At 39.3% G+C, this 20,440-nt stretch overlaps 1 protein-coding gene across 1 annotated transcript in view; it reads left to right on the forward strand.

The window, feature by feature from the left end:
- LOC309549672 (dynein axonemal heavy chain 5-like) overlaps nt 1-20,440 on the forward strand; it is a 303,485-nt gene that overhangs the window by 184,245 nt on the left and 98,800 nt on the right. Inside the window, exons 58-65 of the mRNA XM_082250083.1 lie at nt 1,189-1,339; nt 3,389-3,503; nt 3,595-3,693; nt 11,281-11,381; nt 12,876-13,025; nt 13,443-13,517; nt 14,387-14,557; nt 17,078-17,230. Coding sequence (XP_082106209.1) covers nt 1,189-1,339; nt 3,389-3,503; nt 3,595-3,693; nt 11,281-11,381; nt 12,876-13,025; nt 13,443-13,517; nt 14,387-14,557; nt 17,078-17,230 — 1,015 coding nt within the window. The remainder of the gene's footprint in view (nt 1-1,188; nt 1,340-3,388; nt 3,504-3,594; nt 3,694-11,280; nt 11,382-12,875; nt 13,026-13,442; nt 13,518-14,386; nt 14,558-17,077; nt 17,231-20,440) is intronic.

Here is a 20,440-nt window from a genome sequence, read left to right on the forward strand (position 1 = left end):
CAAGATATCTTCCTACAACTAAATGGTACTGCATTTAAAATGCATATAAAATGTATCAATTAATAAATGCAGCTGTGTAAACTAGCCAAACACATTTCTGTAATTGAATGCAGCCCAATTGCTTGAATATGTTTATTTTTTATTTTATAGTTATTTTATCTCTTAAGCATGACATTATGATCAATTTTTAAATATTCTAGAATTGTTTTAACATTTGATAATGTTTATCTCAATCATAATTATAATTCTGATATCCTATTTATGGTGACTTATAAATATAATGAATAGAAAAGAATGTTGCGCAGCCAGTACAGCAGCACAGTACGGGCGCAACACAATTTAGAAAATAATGTGCCACATCCTAAATTGATGTATCGAATCATGGAAAAGAGCTGAATGGACTTTATAGGCACAAATAGGGGTAAAGTAAAAACTTTTTTATTGATTGACATATAAAAACAGAAACCCCCTAGCACAAGGGGAATACTTAATTAACATGCACAGGATACACAAGATCAATAGGACATGTATATATAACAGTAGTAAAACAATGATTAGTTACATAATACATGAGACATGGTGGTATCAGAGTAATATACATTACATCCTACAAAACTCGGAGGTAGTGCCAGAATGATGACACTATATGGGTCCTCGAGTGTGGTTGATGCAGCCCTGAGATAAGGGATAGTTCATGTAGCCAGATGCCCTACATGTTTCACTTGAGGGATCAAGCTTCTTCTGGAGCTACTGGTATACAGACTCCCTAATAGAGGCGAATGGTAGTTCACAATGGCCAATATGCTTAGGCGCAGAAGCAATGTATAAGTCATAGAAAAAATATTATTAATAATGGGGGGTCGGCTGTGATGAGTCTGTCAGCTGATGTCAATATGCGCAAAGCACACGAAATGTGTGTATTCTCAAGACAAGTATCGACGATTATGACCAGTTAGGAGCAGACAGCCAAATTAAATGTGACACAGCTGTGTCCAAAACTTGTAAGAAATCCCTCAAAGAAGGAGGTATCGTTGTGTCAGACTCAGACCGCCAGCCGATTCCCCCGGATGGGGATGAACCACCATGACTTATAAATATAACCACAAAGTCAAATTACTAATTACTGCTTTAAAAGGTAGTGTATGGAAACGTATAATGCTAAGTGATTAGTTTGTTTTTGAATTTCAGCTTACCAGATGATGACCAAGAGATTTCTGTCTTTGACTATTACCTTGATGAGTCTGGAGAGTGGGACACATGGCAGTCACGTTTACCAGATATCACATATGTTGGTAATACAGACATCATGGGAGAAGTATTTATTGAAACACAAGACACGGTAAGTAATTATTTAGCTTGCCTCTAAACGGATGCAACTAAGCTTTGGTCATGCTAAGAAACATAGTCAGAACATGACCAGTGAGACTTTCCATTGCCAAAAATCTAAATCTGACTATATCACAGGCATTAGTTTAAGTGCCATGTTTCTGACTCTGCTGGCATAGAGCAGTGTATATAGTTTGTGATGGGAGTCACATTGGGTGGGGGGCCCGTGGAACGCAGCTTAATTTAGAGAGGTCGATAAACTCCTAGTTCAATTCCCCAGGTATTTTTTATGTATAAGTCACCCTGTGTCTATTAGGGGCACAGATTGACCAAGAAAATGATGGAGAACTACTTATTGGACGCTGAGAGCCCGGTTTGGATTACTTCAAATGGGACAGTAATATTTAACAACAATATCCCACTGCTGCCACCAGATGTGACAGAACTGCCCAGCACCCAGTTTTGGTGCTTCTGTCAGTATAAAGCTTCCTCCAGTCTGGCCATCCATTCTGGTTTAAGTGACTAGTTAATTAGCTCATGTCTAGCAACTAATAGTTGACAGTGATATAATTAATATCACTGTCATCTATTAGTTACTAGAGGTGAATTAGCATAATTTATGTTAGCTGTTTCTTAGTCATGTTAATCATATTTCTGTATACAATTTCCGTTGCATACGAAAATGTAATCAGGCTCTCCTGACCTGGTGTGGTATATAATTTCTGTGTGACTTTTCAATAAATAGATCCAGTTCTCCTAAAAGCTTTTGCCGGCTAGACTGGAGGAAGCTGTATACTGACAGAAGCACTAAAGCTGGACGGTTCCGTCACATAGTTTAATTTCTGTTTCGTTTTATATAAATATTAAATTAGCAATTTTTGCAGTAAGGTGTAAAAAAAAAACTTAAAAATGAACGTCTGGCAGATAAAAGAAAATACAGATTAATGCAGCTCTGTATTTATCTATAAAGAATGAAATTTATTTTTTAGTGCAAGCAGTGTAAGTACCAGAATCTAATCTGGTATTGGCCTCCTACAATCCCTGTACAGCAGAGCATTTACTTGGAGAGGCAGAAGCAGCACAAGGAGCCAATCTGTGAGCTGCATTGCTTTTATGCTAATGAGGGACATGGTGATAAACGGAGATAGCAGGGGGATGAACTCATCAGTTTGCTGCTTCTCATCCTACTGTCCAGTGAAAGGACTGAATAGATAGAAATGCAAATACTTTGTCTGGTAAAACTGTTTACTTATATTTATACCATCTAATTATTTAGCTGATTGCCTGGAGTTAAGATTTAAAAATAATGAAATGCATATTTAAATGCAGCTATTATAGGTACATGTATTTGTCTTTTTCTCATCTTTTTGTAATCGGTACAGCAACATACAGACTTGAAGAGTAAACCTGGCCATTCACATATTGATTTTTTTTTGTTCTGCCTGCAGGCTGAATGAAAAAATCGAACAGATTTGTCCATCCACACTACACCGCATGGATGGATGAATCTCTCACTGCTGCTACTCAGTGGGTGTTGGAATACTTTAAGTGATACTGAACCCACACCAGTAAAATCAGTCTGTATATGCAGTAAAGCATGCTTCTTATACTGACTGTTGATCCTAAGGGGTTAATCTAGTTGCATCTAGTTAGATAAAGCCACTGTTTGGCTGACTATTTTCCATCTGGCTCCCTTGATTTAAAAAAAAAAAATGGATGTCAGGTGGGATAATGCTGACGACCATCCACAGCAAATTTTGTCTAGGCGATCAGGAACCAGCCATAATTGAATCAGTTTATGGCCACCTTAAGGCACAACACTAGGAGCCAATGGAACTTTGCGTTAATGCACATGTGCAAGCTGTAAAACATGCTTCCCAAAGCAGGGAAAGCAAACTGAGCACAATGCCGGCAGTAAAACTTTGGTCCTTCGTTATTTAGTCAGTTGCACGTTTACTTGAATTTCAGTTTTAATGTTATTGAACACTGTTGAATGAGGAACTGTAGAAGGCAATCCAGGAAATGTCTACAATTTTTTTCATGTTTTTTTTTTTTTCAATAGATTATAGTTCGAACCTTCCTAGAATATGCCAGCATGGGATCACAACACGTCTTATTAACTGGACCTCTGGGCTGTGGGAAGACGGCCCTAATGAATGACTTCATCTCCACCCAAGGCATGTAAAAGATCTTGTGGAAAGCAAATTCCTTTTCTTCATTAAGTGGCTTTCAAATGTGTTCTATAGCTGCCTCATTTTGTATTTACAGATCGAGCCCGCACATTGCTCAAAAGAATAGTGTTTTCAGGATCTTCAAAGGCTAAAGAACTACAAGAGCTTCTAGAGCAAAATATAGTCCATCGACAAGGTACTGTATCTTACATTTCAAACATCACCAATGAGCTGACAATGTGGTAATATAACCCAAGCTAAAGCTAAACCCAAGTTTAAAAAAGTGCGGAAACTTTTTAAAGAACCTATATATATATATATATATATTGTGGGAGATTAGTTCGGTGGTGAGTGTGGATGACCCCTTTGGGGGGGTTAGTTACACAGGGAGATAGCCGAGAATTGGTAAGGCTCGCTTAGACTTTTCTAGCTCCTGAACGCTTTTCCCAACATCATCCTTGGAGCTGACTAAATCTTCCATCTCTGTACGCAGCTTTTGGTTAACTCTTTCTAGTTCAACCTTACACTCTAGAGCTTCCTCCAAAGAGCGAGCCAAGAACAGGGCTTTGCTCTCTTTATCACGCGCCTCCGCTTCTGCGCAGTCGCGTTCTTCTGCATATTTTGCAGACACAGTCTTCTCCTCACCAAGCATCTGATCAAACTTCTTTTTCACATCTTCAACACACTCTAATGAACCAATGCTTTCTTCCGTGCGTTTTTTCATATCCGCTATCTGAGCTTGCAGTGTTGGGACTTGCTCTGATAGGTTTTTCTTGGCTTCCTCCTCCTCTGTTAATTGTTCCAGGACGCCATTTTTCTCAACTTCCATTTGTTTGAGCTTTGTGCTAAAACTCAGCCTTTGACACCTCTCTTCCTGTAAGAGTTCCTGAGTGTCTTGCAGCTGCGATTCCAAGATAGAGAAATCTTTGGCAATTTCTCTAGATTTGCTGTCTGCTTGAGAAAACTGATTTGTGACATTGTCCAACTCAACCTGCAGTCGGTTTGCCTTCTCTGACAGCTTAGCACACAATCGGTCACCTTCTGACACCTTGACTTTCTGCGATTCCTGCAGCTGTTCCTCTACTTTTTTTCTCTTGTGTTCAGAATCTCCTTTTCCCTGCATAAGAGCCTTCCCCTCATTGGCTAGTTTCTGGGAATGAGACTGTAATTCTGCCACACAGGCTTCTTTCTCCTTTAACTGGTGCTGGACACGTTGGGCTTCATCTTTCCAACTTTCACAGTCCATACGCAATTCATCTACCACATTGCTCAAAGTGGTGAGCTCATACACAGTACTCAGTAATTTAGCCTCTCTTTCATTTTTCTCCTTGTCGCTGAGAGACAATGTCGTTTTCAGAGAGACATTCTGTTTCTGCACCCCCTGCAGGTCTATTTTTGTAGCTTCCAAAGACTGAAGACTTTTTTCCAGCTGATTACGCAACTCCAACATATCACGCATACTTTGCTCCTGCAAAGTCTGAATTTCAATTTCCTTTTCCATGAGGATGGTATCTTTCTCCATTATAGTCTCTCCACGTTTTTGTAACTCGGAAAAAAGGAGAGCAGTGGATTCTTCCCACTGTAACACCTGAGCCTGCACGTTTCTATGCTCCATCCTAAGCAACTCCAGGGCGTGTTCCTTTTCTTCTATTTTCCGTTGCAAGGCATCCAGCTCAGCCCTGCACGCATCCTCCACCATATGTGGGAGATTAGCTCGGTGGTGAGTGTGGATGACCCCTTTGGGGGGGTTAGTTACACAGGGAGATAGCCGATAATTGGTTGCAAACAACAGTTTGGTTTATTCATGCAATTTTCTTCACCAGACTGCAAGCATCAAAAACATCCAAAATAAAATAAAACACAAAATAAATCCTTGCCACTGTGGGCGGCTACCTTCTCACACACAGGAACCTATATAAGGAAGTCTGTCTCCAACCTACTGTTGGGCAGACTTGGCTGATCCTACAGCAGACACTCCATAGTCCATGTTTTTTCTTCACACAACAAATGTCCATTGAACATGTCCCTTTGCTTGTCTCTTCACATAGCAAACAGTTCATTTATTTCTTCCACATAGAAATAGTTCATTTTCTCACCTTGAGAAGTCTTCACACTTTTTACCCTCCTCAGCGCACATCGCTCCAGGAGGTCTTCACACTTTTTACCCTCCTCAGCGTACATCGCTCCAGGAGGTCTTCCCCATGCCCACACAGCTTCAGGGGGCATTCATCTGACTGTCCTCCTCTCCCCACCTTCACACAGCGTCAGGAGGCAGCAATCCATAGACCTTCCTTTGGACAAATTATAGAGGCCTTAACTTCCTCATTCCGAACAGCTGAAGTCTGTTCAACTTCTTTACACCTTCCTGCTGCCTTTGCAGCCGACACCCTATAGTAATTGGTGAATTTTCTAAACCAGGTGGAAATGTATCTCCTGTCTGTGACTACATCCACAGATTTACCTGACTTCCTGTCACAATATATATATATATATATATATATATATATATATATATATATATATATATATATATACAGTGTATATATATATATATATATATATATATATATATATACACACAGTATATATATGTATATATTTTTTTTGTCAAAAACATTGGGACGCCTGCCTTTACATGAACTTTGATAGCATCCCAGTCTTAGTCCGTAGGGTTCAATATTGAGTTGGCCCACCCTTTGCAGCTATAATGGCTTCAGCTCTTCTGGGAAGGCTGTCCTCAAGGTTTAGGAGTGTGTCTATTGGAATGTTTGACCATTCTTCCAGAAGCACATTTGTGAGGTCAAGCACTGATGGTGGACGAGAATGCCTGGCTCACAATCTTCACTCTGATTCATCCCAAGGGAGTTCTATTGGGTTGAGGTCAGGACTCTGTGCAGGCCATACAAAAAAGGGGAAGGGGGGGAATTCCCTCCTAGAAGTCAAAAGGGGCACACAGGCATTAATTAAGGTATAATTTATTGAAAATTGACATACAAAAATCCATTATCACACTAGACCATCACCAAACAAGATAAAGGTGACAACATTGTCAAATTAAAACCAACTGACATATGGGAATAGACAGCTGCTCATGCTTTACCCATCCACTAAGCATTCATTCAGCACATCCACCATGACTTCAATAAAGGTTCACAATAATAGTGATTTTATAATTAGATAAGAGATCTGTTCATGAAGATGAAAAGCTCCAGAGGGGGGTTAGGTAAAGGGCAGTATACTATAAGGTATACCAATACTCATGCGACATCCAGTCCACCAAAAAGGTAAGTATTCCATGGATATCAAACAGTGTGGTATGAGGACAAAGGCATATCAGTTCTGTTTTAAGGAAACCTTATATAAACGACACTATAGTCCAATAGCATAAATGGGTGGGAGTTTAAAACTTCACATTAACCACCACAGTAAGTTCATAGTTCCCATTCAGATCAGGTTCCCACTTGTCTCATACCTGCTCGATCTATTAACAAGGTTCCTGAACTTTTGGAACTGCCGGTATGTTTCCTGATAGTGGTGTACGGCGTTGGTTCCGGATCACATGACCATGCAGCCTTTCCTGTAAGCCATCACAAGATTGTGATGTGTACGCTTGCAGCTTCGGGTCCAATGCACATACTCGCCATCGTTTTTCCCATAGTCGTGACGTGACTTGTTACTGATGCGTTTCACTGGCCAATCACGCCAGTTTCCTTAGAGTTCTCAATACTTTGCTTTAAATAGATCTCCTAATTGGCCACAGGTAAACTCATTGCAATCAATTAGTAACAAAATGTTTGTGACGAGACCCTTAGCTCGCTCGCTTCCGCTCTCCAGACACTCCTCTGTTTCTAGTGGGTCAGCTTGCAGTTTGCAATGTCTGATGGTTCGGTCAACCAAGGCTCCGGGATCCGAACTACAGCTATGTGCCGTTCGGAATCCAGTAGAACAAACACCAAGCAGGCTGTATGTAAGTTCAAACAGGAAGACCATTTATTAGAAATACACAGCACAATTTTATACAGAATTTGGAACATCCTGCCCCCAACAACTGCTTTCCCATTCGTCAATTGCACAGTACATGCTGTTCTCCTTCAGGTCCTCCTTAGCCATGCAAATGAGGGCTTGAAAATGAGTCAGCAGGGATTGGTCAGATAGCTTGAGTAGAAGGTCTGTTATATGTAATGAGACACAAGCCTCCAGGGGACAATCAATGTACACAATAGCCAGACACAGAACAATAGTTCCATAACGAGCCCCCAATACACATTACTCTGAGTGTCAATACATTCCTTAGCAGACAACAGGTGAGTTCATTAGCACACCCGACAATAGGTGAATGGAAAGCCACCTCAGACAAAAGCAAAATTGTTAGACAGTCAGTCTCCTCATTGAACTTCCTGGAATGACCATATTAGGAGTTGTACTTCCTGGTCAGAGATCTCATGGCAAATAGGAACAAATCTCAATATTTCTACATGGAGACCTTGCTGACAAATATGAAGCAATCCAAACCACCACCCATCTGTCCTTAAATTCCAGTGACGGTGAACACTGTCACAATGTTCATTCTAGTACTCTCCATTTGTGAACACTAGGGGTCCTCAGAGTTCAGAAAACTTCCACACCACTTCACAACTAACACGCGCTAATGATAGATAATTAAATCAGATGTTGGAAACTCTCAGTAGACCAGGGATAAAAAGGGGGAAGGGGGTGTGGGGGGGTGTAATTGGCAAAATTCACAGAATTAACATTTAAAGGGACACTAAACTGTCTCAAATTCAGCTTTCAGAAAAAGGCAAATATATCGGCAAGAACAATAGTGTTCCTGCGAGCAAAGCAGATCTGACACTTTTCTAGGGACTGCAGCGAGCACAGCACTCTCTCATTGGTAAAGAAAAGGGAAAAATCCACGCTTAGGATAGATGAATGTGGGAGTTTTGACTGCAGCCTACCTCTTAAATGTTCACAAAAGTGAACAGTAAATGGAGGGTTGGATAGGGAGGTAAATGGCGCTGTCAAGTATATGAAGGTGTATAGAGATAAATAAGTATAAGTGTGATTGCACTGTCCCAAATAAATAGCTAAGTGCTAAATACGTATATTGATAAAAACTTATAAACACTTAATATACTCTAAATGTATAAATAAAACATCAAATAAATGGTAATGCAAGTTAACAAACGACTGAGTGACCAGTAGTGATTGAAAAACAAGTGATCCTCCTGCAAGAATTTGGGTGTTTATAAAGTGCAGATAACAATCAAGATCCAAGATAAAAGTGCTGTAGTGACTGATTGTGAATAAGCTCCAACCAATAGAGCAAGCCCCAAAGGGGCAGGTGCAAGTGAATACTGAATAGTATCACAACGAGTAATCTAAGTAAGAAAGTGCTAATAATTAATGGTGCAAACTGATGCGATTCCAAAATCGCATAATAAACGGAAAAGGTGGATAAAATTCAGGTACAAAAGTACATGTATAATAAGTTATCTATCACTAGTTTGGGGTGAAATATAACTTTCCAAAATATAGTATTAATAGTCCCAATCGCACAATAGGTGCTCCAGTGCAGGGTCAAATCAGTGCAGCATCTCTTCAAAGGTGGCTTAAGTGCTTCCAGTGATTCTTCAAGTGTGTGATGGATCAGTTGTGTTCCCCTCACTCCCAGGACCCCACTTACCAGAAAGGGGAACCCCTACAGGGGTAATGGGCCTATATTCCGGATAGGACGTGGTTCCTATGCCCTTCAGTGGTCCTCCCTGGGTTCCTCTGGATGTACCATCAGTGGGGATCCTATCACCATGGATGACTGGGAACTGTCAATGGGGGTCTTATGGCGTGGTAGCTCAATGTCCAGATGTACTCCGGGTACACATATGAGGAAAGAAGGCTCGTATAGTGTAGTACCGTTTAAAAGTGTTATTATTTATTAAAGAAAAGTACTCACATTAAAACGAAGCAAATCAGGCATAAGAATAAGCATAAACCGAATGGTATGCAGCGCTGGGGCTCTTCCGGAACGCTATGCGTTCCACGCAACCGGAAGTGCGTTCCAAACAGAGGCGGAAGTGACGCTCTATGCGTTTCATCTTTCCGACGTCATCAGCACTGTAAAGTGCTCCAAAGGAAATAAACGTATGAATACGTATATAAATAATTTACCAATATTAAAAAAAAAAAAAAAAAAAAACAACAGGGTGATCAACCTTTGTATATAATAAATATGTAAAGTAAATAAAATTAATAATATTGAATAAATAAAAGATTAATTGTCAATTACATAAGTGACAGTCAACACATTTGTTCAAAGTGATAAAATCATGCAAACGTGATTGACAAATAGAAATATAGGTAAAAATCAGTGAATAAATATATATATATATATAAAAAAAAAGAGCATATCTTAAGCAGTGTTCACTCTTATAAAGTGACTAAAGTGCTGATGGTAATCTCTTCTATGATAGTAAAATATTACACTTCCCAAAAAATGGGAATAAATATCTGTGTATAGGTCCATAAAGACATAGATGAGTCCTGACCTCAACCTGATAGAACACCTTTGGGATGAACTAGAGCAAAGACTGCAAGCCAGGTCTTCTCATCCAACATCAGTGCCTGGCCTCTTAAATGCCCTTCTGGAAGAATGATCAAACATTCCCATAGACACACTCCTAAACCTCCCAGCCTCCCCAGAAGGGTTGATGCTGTTGTAGCTGCAAAGAGTGGGCCAACTCAATATTGAAACCTACTGACTAAGACTGGGATGCCATTAAAGTTCATGTGCCTGTTAAGGCAGGCGTAACAATACTTTTGACAAAATAGTACATTTTGATTGTTAACTTTTATCATTTTACAAAATGCAAAATGAGCAAACAGAAGAAAAATCTAAATCAAATCAAATAAGCCTTACAGAAGTGGTCTTCATGGAAGAATTGCGTCTTGGAAACAAGGCTAAGCGACAAAACTATGCACAGAAACTGGGGTGCAGAAAAATGGCAGCAGGTGCTCTGGACTGATAAGTCGAAATTTTAAATATCTGGCTGTAGCATGGAGCAGTTTGTTTGCCAAAGGGCTGGAAAGCGGTACAATAATGGGTGTCTGCAAGCAAAAGTGAAGCATGGTGGAGGTTCCTAGCAAGCTTGGGGTTGCATTTCTGTAAATCGAGTTGTAGATTTGGTCAGGATCAATGGTGTCCTCAATGCTGAGAAATACAGGCAGATATTTATCCATCATGCCATACCATCAGGGAGGCATGTGATTGGCCCCAAATGTATTCTGCAGCAAGACAATGACCCCAAACACACAGCCAATGTCATTAAGAATTATCTCCTGTGTAAAGAAGAGCAAGGAGTCCTTGAAGTGATGGTTTGACCCTCACAGAGCCCCGATGAAGAGACAGAAGGATTTAGGGCAGCCTACATCCACAGAAGATTTGTGGTTAGTTCTCCAAGATAGGACAACCAACCTGCCATGTTCCTTAAAAAAACTGTGTGTAAGTGTACCTAGAATAATTGATGCTGTTTTTATAGACAAAAGGTGGCCACACCAAATTTTAATTTCATTTGGATTTCTATTCTGTTCATTTACTTTCCATTTTGTTAATTGATCAAAATAAACTACTAACACTTCTATTTCTGAAAGCATTGTTAATTTACAGTTTTTTTTTTTTTTATACAGTAACCTTCGACAATTGAGCTGCTCAATGCCACACTTGTTTTTAAAGAAAAAAACAATAACACTTCAACATTTCAAAGCAAAATGTAATATTTTGTGTTTTCAGGTTTCATATATGGTGCAAGAGATGGGAAAACATTGCATCTATTCATTGATGATCTTAGTCTCCCTACACCTGATGACAATGGGGTGCAATCATGTAATGAGGTACAGAATTTAAATTTAAAAATGTATTTTACAAATGACTTGGTGGCTCTGTGACTGTGATTATAATTATTTTTTGTAGTTTAGTATATCATTACTAATATGTTAAAACAATGAAAATTTGAACATTTATCTATTACGTTCAGTTACTTGACAAGCCTAACATTATCCAGTGTTTGATATTCATTATTTATTGCTCATTTATTCTTAGTCACAACTTGCTTTAAATAGAAACTTTAGGGGATAAAAATAGCATCTGCCATTGCTTTCTTGTCTCGAAGTCTGAGCTCCATAGCTGTCATCTTCAGGTTCCTTTACTACTGGTCACGAACCTGAAAAATGTAAGTGCATGTTGGGTATATTTACAGTTCTCTGGCCACTTGATTTTCTAGATTAGGGGCTCAGTATAAATTAAAATTACGATGTAATCCCAGAGTTCGCATCTTAGAAGTCCGCAGTGGCAGCTCCCTAATACTGTCCTGACAGGGTCCCTTTAAACCATATTATCCTCAGGTAGGTGGTATGTTTTTGAAACTCCTAACAGTGCACTTACAAATGATTGTGGCTGACTGTGATTGGATGAGACCCATATCATCCATCCTTACCTCCTTAGTGCAGATGATTTAGATAAAAAAATTCCTGCTCCTGTAATGTAGTCATTAAATTATCAGTGATTGCTATTGAATGAATTCAGTCTCAAACGTGTAACCAACATAAGATGCATGTGCTTGCAGGTCAACGGCTTCATAGCAGCCCAGTCTATAACCAACATCACATTGAAATTTTACATATAATGCATATGCAGGCAACAGAATATCAACAACGCTGTTTGCAAACAGCAAACATTACACTTTCTTCCTAAAGGTTGCAGATAGAAGGGGTAACAAGTACTTTCAATGAAGGCAAAGCATGAGTAAGCAAAGTAACCCTCCCACAATCCCTATCTGCAGCTTGGGGGTTTTGATTACACCCTCTTTTCAAGGCAGTAGAGTCCTTTGGTTTACACTTTGGCCCACCCTAAAAAACCTGGGTATATTTAGAACAACACTACAAACCCACCAATCAATAATTTGACTTGTATAGATAATGCCCTTAATTTTTGTTTACCAAGGCACCCGTCTGTGTGTCCCTTAGATGTAGTGCTGCATCCCAATAAATAATCATACCTATGACCACCAAAATCATGGAAAGTGTTGCTTGCCACAGGTGCCATTGGCCACCATACTGGTGCATGTGCATTCCCCTATCTCCGGGGTATTGTACACAACAGGCATTGCTCAGGAGAAACAGCAACTGTACAAAGCACAATCTATCATTTACTTACCACCAATGTAGATTTCAAAATGATAGAAAACCCTTGCAAGTGAATTATAATGTAATTGAAGAAATATATTTTGTGAAAAATGTAATTATCTTGCCAACTTGTAAGGTTTTGGATAGCAACAGATATTGTTAAGAGATCCTTAGTCCTAAATGTTGTCTTATATTCTCATCCAGCTTCTAAGAATGATTCTTGATGATAAAGTTTTGGTGAGACTGAAGAAACCTTTTGAATGGCAGACGCTGGAAGGACTCCTTGTCAGAGCTGTGATGGCCCTACCCCAGTATGCCAACAACACACAAAGAACAGCAGCACAGCGGCTATTGGTAATCATAGCTGTAACACTTATGTGTCTGATTCCTTTAATTGATAGATGGATATTAGTCACTGTTTGACATGCTAAAGAAAAAAATGTCTTAACAGCATTGTTATTATATTTTTTTAATTTATTTATCATAGGTACAAAGCAAATAATCCTTAGGAACATGTAAAAATGTAGGGAAAAAAAAGAGAAAATTCATTTTAAACAGGGAAAAAGCTTCTACAACATATATAATAATATTAGCAAAACTCAGAATAGTATATGTAATGGGCAAACTGTATAGCCACAGCAGAAAGTGGCACTATAAGAATAAAAAGTTACTTTTTAATATATTTCTACAGTACATTTTCTACAAATTTACATTAATTTATTTATTTATTTATTTCCAACAAACATTAATTTATGTCTATTTTCTCATCAGCGTCACTTTTCCATATTTCATCTTCCGGATATTGGGGGCTCCCAGCTCCAAAAAGTAATTTTCTCTATACTTGAAGTAAGTGTCATTGATAATGTAGCTTGTTGCATTGAAGGAAAGTCATGAAAATTGGTTGAAGACCCTCGCATATACCCAGTGAAGTGACTAGCATCAGGTGATAAACAGAAATGAAATCCTCCTACATAAGTTGTACCCTTTTATCTGAAGCCATCTGCTCTCTACATCTACTCAAAGTCCAGAATTTACACAGGATCTCTCAGCTTTGAAAAGTAGGGGGCAGGGAACTGAAGTCTGATAGTGCAGATCTCAGTGAGGACAGCACTGAGCCCTGATTGGGGGGAAGAGACTATCCTCACAGTACACTGAGAACATGCACAGCTAAGGATATTAGTCACAGACTGTATGCTGGAGCTCTCCTCCCCCATCACCCTTTTATCCCTTTTTTAAAGTTTTCAGAAGTGACTTAAGCTGATGGCAGAAGAATGAGGCAACAGAGAAATCACATTCAGTGCTGCAGGTAGAGGCAACTACACAGTACAGAAGAATATGCTTTGTTCATATTTAATGTCTGAGGCTTGCTATCACTTTAAAGTAAGCTTGAATTGGTCTAATAAGAGTCTTTGGTAATAATTGCGCTATAGCTCAGGCATCTTGAGGTGCCTGTAAGCTTTGCAAGTCTTCAAAATCGATATTAGTAGAGCTTCACTGACCCTAAGCACAGGCTGCATTCATTACCTCATCTTCTCTCCATGCACCCTATCCCCACCGACTCTAAGGCCTCTGTGGGTAGAATAGAATCTGGCATCTGACAGTTAAGTAATGAGGCTTATTCAGTAATCATGAGAACTAAATGTATTTTACTGCCTTCCTGCATTATGGCGTATTAAGGCTTGCAGTGATATAAAGTATTGGTGTTGTCAATGCAGGCAAATATGGGTGACAAGGATGGCTTATCCTTACAAGAAGACCTTCAGCAATCCCTGGTCAATGTTTCATGTCATCTCCTGGAGTCTGTGAAGAAAGTGTTAGTACCATCTTCTACACCAGGAAGACAACACTACCGGTTCTCTTTACGAGAGATCACCAAAGTATTCCAGGTAAATTATAGTTAATTTGTATTTGGAATTGACTCTGTTGTTTAGATTTGTCTCATAGTTTAAGGCAACAGGCAAGATGTAAAATGTCTAAGATATTGACATAATATGTCAGATATTACATGTGTTCGGTTCATAAAGTAATCATTTAAAGCGATATTAAACCCAAAGCCAAACATTTCATATATTGCAGCTTAACAATTCTTCGATGTGGTGGCTGCATTCATTTTCTTTTTTTTTTAAATGATTTTACATTTTTAATGACCAAAACCAAAATGTGAGTGTGTGGGACTTTTAACCACTTGCCGACCGCCGCAGTAAATAGTCGTGCGGCGGTCGGCAAGTGGTTAAAAGTCCCACACACTCACATTTTGGTTTTGGTTACACATTTTTAGTACTACGTCGCTAGCCTGTGAGGGTCTAGGGAGCGAGCGCGCGCCCCCGGTGGCGCGCTCCCGCTCCCGAGTGGTCACGGACCCCCCCCGCGCGTGTGACTGGCAGACCCGATCGTCCGCCAGTCACTCGCGATCGTCGGTGGAGAGGGAGAAAGGCAGGCGGCTAATGTAAATAAGCCGCCTGTCATTCTCCCCGGTGTATGAATGATGATCATACGGTTCTACTATGTAGAACCGTTGATCACTGTTCATACATCTCAAGCCAAAGCCAATCACAGTTAGAATCACGCCCCTAGGGACTCACATAGCCCCTCCCTCTCAAAAAAAGTTAACCGCTTCACTGCCAGTGTAATTTTACAGTAACAGTGCATATGTATAGCACTGATTACTGTAGAAATGTCATTGGTAACCCCAAAAGTGTCAAAAATGTCAGTCAAGGGTCCGATCTGTCTGCCGCAATGTCGCAGTACCGCAAAAAAATCGCAGATCGCCGCCATTACGCGTTAAAAAAAAACAACAAAAACGACAAAAATCTTTCCCTTTGTTAGTAAACGCGATAACTTTTGCGCAAACCAATCAAAATACGCTTTTTGCGATTTTTTTTTACCAAACATATGTAGCATAAAACAAATTGGCCGAAAATGTTAAAAAATTTTGATTTTTACTTTTTTTTTGGGGGGAATTTCATATAAAAAAATGTGAAAAATATTGTTATTTTTGCAAAATTGACGCTCTTTTTTTGTTTATAGCGCATGATCAAAAAATCGCACAGGTGATCAAATACCACCAAAAGAAAGCTCTGTTTGTGGGAAAAAAAGGACATCAAATTCGTTTGGGTACAGCATCGCACGACCGCGCAATTGTCCGTTAAACTCACGCAGTGCCGAATCGCAAAATAGGCCCTGGTCAGGAAGGGGGTAAAATCTTCCGGGGCTTAAGTGGTTAAGGCACTCAGTTACATAGACAACCATTTATATAACATAATTATACGATGGTTAATACTTTATATATTATATAGTAATAATAATAGTGCATTAATAAAATATTAACATAATGTTAAAAACAAAAGTAGATGAGATTCACTATTGGCTTAAGATCCAAGCTTTATACTCTCCAGTACATGAATATATACAACTATATTGCCCCTGGGCATTATCAAGGCAATTTGGATGATTGAACATTATAGATGATTGAACATTATAGTTGTATATTTTGAGGTACGGGAGAGTATGAATCTTGAATCTTTGTTTGAGCTAGATTTTCTTATTGCCTTAAAAGTCCCACGCATCCACATTTTTGGATTTGATCACCTTCGGGTGTCTGCATTCTGGATGAAGTAGTAAAGGAGATGCCTTTGAACAGCAGCATTGTAAGACTGGGGAGAGTGTAGTGTTTACTTATCCATACATGGATCGAAATTCAGCCAGTTCAGCAGGGACCTCCCGAAGTTCAATCCATGTGTGACTACTGTGAGTGAGCAGAAGTAAATTTTTCAATCAACCTCTGTTCAACCCTGCTGCCAGTATATTTTCTCTCAATCAGTGATGCAGTCTATTGCCTGCAGCACTGATCTGTGTATTCTGACAGCTGGGAAATGTTCCCGCTGTCAGAATACAAAAACACAACAGGGAAGATTCCAGCATCCACATCGAGTTCAACCACCAGTTGAATGAACAAAAACTGACCTATGTATGCCTAGCTTTAGGCTAGCATATTAAGATGGACTTGACTAAAGCCTGGTATACACTGGGCAAAAACCATCCAGTTCAACAGGAACTGACCGAACTTCAGTACATGTGTACCACTGTCTGTTTGACAGAAGCCAGTATAAGAACCAGCTTCTGTCGAAGGGACATGCTGTAAAGCCAGCTTTCAATCTGTGCTTGCAGTCAATGGTAATAGTACTTTACTTTCTTTACCAGTATTTATAGCCTAAATCTATTATTCATTAGTAAGACTGTATAGAACAGAATGACCGACAGTTTAATTGATTTTTTTTTTTTCATAAATAATTTGCTGTTTCATTTACCAAGAGAAACAAACTTTGCATGATTATTTATCAAATAAAACTGTAGAATGAGAAATACATAACATTATAATTTTAAACATAACATTTACTATGTTGTAGTCTCTTCGAAGACTGTCCAGTGAAGATCGTGAAGACCGTAGTATTGTTGTAGCCTATTGGCAACATGAATTTCATTGTGTTATACGAGACACGCTGTGTCGATATGCAGACATCAACTGGTTTGAGTCAGAAATGGCCAAGAAAATTAAAGAGGTATTCTATTCTATTGATCATAAGCATATTGTCATATTACACATTCTTTATTGATGACTGAGTGAATCTGTTAATTTTTTTTTTAACTAGAACTTTACTCTTTTTAACTTTTTTCATTAAGGAGTGGTCACTTATACTTACAGATCAGATTGCATTTTACTATAATCAGATTGGTTAGTTCAATTCAAATTAGTTGCTTGAACCAGCTCTTCAAGGCAGAATACTTTTGCTGAGCTAGTAGTAAGAGTCATGTAAATCAAACAGCCTTGTTGTTCAGGTCCTAGCACACTGCATCATCAGGTCTTGAACCTCCAATGAAGCAGTACAGCCTGACCTTCACTAACCCAGTCTGTGATTGGATTTTGTGCAATGCAATAGAGCCCTGCCTCCCCCATTTTCAAACATAGAACATGAAAGAGTGATAGCACAAAAAAGACCAAATGGTCTATCGAGTTGGTCACATATTTGTTTTTTTTTACATACATACTGTATATTTAGATATATGGTTTGTCCCAAGCATGTTTGAATCCACTTACTGTTGATTGACTCCCTACTTCTGGTGGAAGTGTATTCCAAACATCAACGCTTCATCTACTCTTTTGGTAAAATATTACTTTCTAAGATTAGTTTTTAACTTTCCTCCTGCTAGTTTGAGATTATATTCCCGTGTTCTTGATTTTAGCTTCGTATGTCAAACATCTCAATGCATTGCCCATTAAGAATAGATACACATATGCTCTGCAGTAATTTCTGGGAGAACTTGTGCTTCATATAAATTGACATACAAAAAAACAAAGCTTATTTGGTATATAAAGTTCAAACATATTTTGCCCATCAGTTTTCCCATAGAGATGCCACTCAGTATGTTGATAATACTTCTCGGCTTGGTTTAACACCTTGTACATTCACAAAATATTTGCAGTCTGCAGAATGCTCATAATGCAAAAGCTGCATATAACTATTCCAACCACTGCTGAAGAAAACATGAGTATATTGGCATGATCTTATGCTATTAGTTGATGTAAAAATGTAGAGCAAAGCAAAGTCTTTTATATATAACATGTACAGGGGGTCTCAGCACAGGGGTCATCCTTCTAATGCATTTTGAGGCCAGGGGTTTGTTCTCTGTAAGACAAAATATCCAGAAATTCTCCACTTCCCATACATTTTTATCGATGTCACCTCCATGAATTTGCTTATGTACTCTGTACAATGCAAAAATGTAATTTTCTGACTTTTATGATAAAAAAAAAAGGCTTTTATTTTACCACTGTAAAAACATTCACATTCACACTTCAACAGATATATGACCCCTTTTACATTGCTGTTCATAAAATGTGCTACCATGATTGTTCATTGAACAAAAGCAAAAAGGGCTCTGAGTTACTATAAAGGCACATTGAGCAAGCTCCATATGTATAAGCACCTTTCATTTTGCAACAATGTGGTGGGGAAGGGGGGTGTTTTTCATAGTTAAAGTGGTGCTAAACTGACAACAGTAAAATCAGTCTGTATATGCAGTAAAGCATGCTTGTTCTATTCACTGTGGAACGTAAGGGGTTAACCCCCACTTTGTGTAAAAAGGCTGTTTGATCCTGCCTTCTTTCATCCTCCCCTTGTTCCACAGTCCCCAATCCATCTCCTGATAAGAAAGAGCCTTTGGAGTCACCCTGCACATGCTCAATGTATTACTGGAGAGTTTGTTTTTTTTCTTGGGAGGGTACATATGATAAGCACAGGGCCAATCAGCACTGTCCAGACAGAGGTTCAGGGGTCCTGCAGTTTTAAAGGACAGTCAGATGAGAATGAAATCTCCTCCTACAAGTTTTAACCAGACATTGACAGAAGTCACAAGACTGCTTTATACTGCTGATGAGAAAAAGTATTTAGCGGTTTATATTTACTAAAATAATTGCATTTCCATCGTCCATGTGTACTGTGGGAGACAACCTATAGTAAATGCAGGGTCTAGGGTTTGGTAACACTTAAATACACATCACTTTATCCAGTAAGGAGGAGGCCTGTTGAAAAGTATTCCAAATAAAGAGCACTACTTTGAATAAAAGATCATTCTGTGTAGCCATAGTCAATGTTTGTGCATAAATTACTTGAGCTGGAGTCACTAATGAAAGCTGGGGTTTGGTTACTAGCATGTGGGTGCGTTGAACACTAAGCAACCTGCCTGCTATCCTTTAACCACTTGCCGACTGCCGCACGACTATTTACGTCGGCAGTCAGCCCCTCACAGGCAGAGTGACATTGATCTACGTCGCTAGCCTGTGAGGGTCGAGGGAGCGAGCGCGCGCCCCCGGAGGCGCGCTCCTGCGTGGTCACGGACCCCCCCGCGCGTGTGACATCGGGTCCGCCGGTCACTCAGCGATCATCGCTGCAGAGGGAGAAAGGCAGGCGGCTGATGTAAACAAGCCGCCTGTCATTCTCCCCTGTGTAGAAACAGTGATCATACAGTTCTACTATGTAGGACCGTTAATCACTGTTCCTACACCTCAAGTCACAGCCAATCACAGTTAGAATCACGCCCCTAGGGACACACATAACCCCTCCCTCTCAAAAAAAGTTAACCCCTTCACTGCCAGTATAATTTTACAGTAACAGTGCATATGTATAGCACTGATTACTGTAAAAATGTCACTGGTAACCCCAAAAATGTCAAAAATGTCAGTCAAGGGTCCAATCTGTCCGCCGCAATGTCGCAGTACCGCAAAAAAAATCGCAGATCGCCGCCATTACGTGTTAAAAAACAAAACAACAAAAATGACAAAAATCTTTCCCTTTGTTAGTAAACGCGATAACTTTTGCGCAAACCAATCAAAATACGCTTTTTGCGATTTTTTTTTTACCAAACATATGTAGCATAAAACAAATTGGCCGAAAATGTTAAAAAATTTTGATTTTTACTTTTTTTTGGGGGGGAATTTCATATAAAAAAATGTGAAAAATATTGTTATTTTTGTAAAATTTACGCTCTTTTTTTGTTTATAGCGCATGATCAAAAAATCGCACAGGTGATCAAATACTGCCAAAAGAAAGCTCTGTTTGTGGGAAAAAAAGGACGTCAATTTCCTTTGGGTACAGCGCCGCACGACCGCGCAATTTTCCGTTAAAGTCACGCAGTGCCGAATCGCAAAATAGGCCCTGGTCAGGAAGGGGGTAAAATCTTCCGGGGCTTAAGTGGTTAATATTAATGATAAC

Source organism: Pelophylax lessonae (genome assembly GCF_965119305.1).
Source record: "Pelophylax lessonae genome assembly, chromosome: 3".
Lineage (NCBI taxonomy): Eukaryota > Metazoa > Chordata > Amphibia > Anura > Ranidae > Pelophylax > Pelophylax lessonae.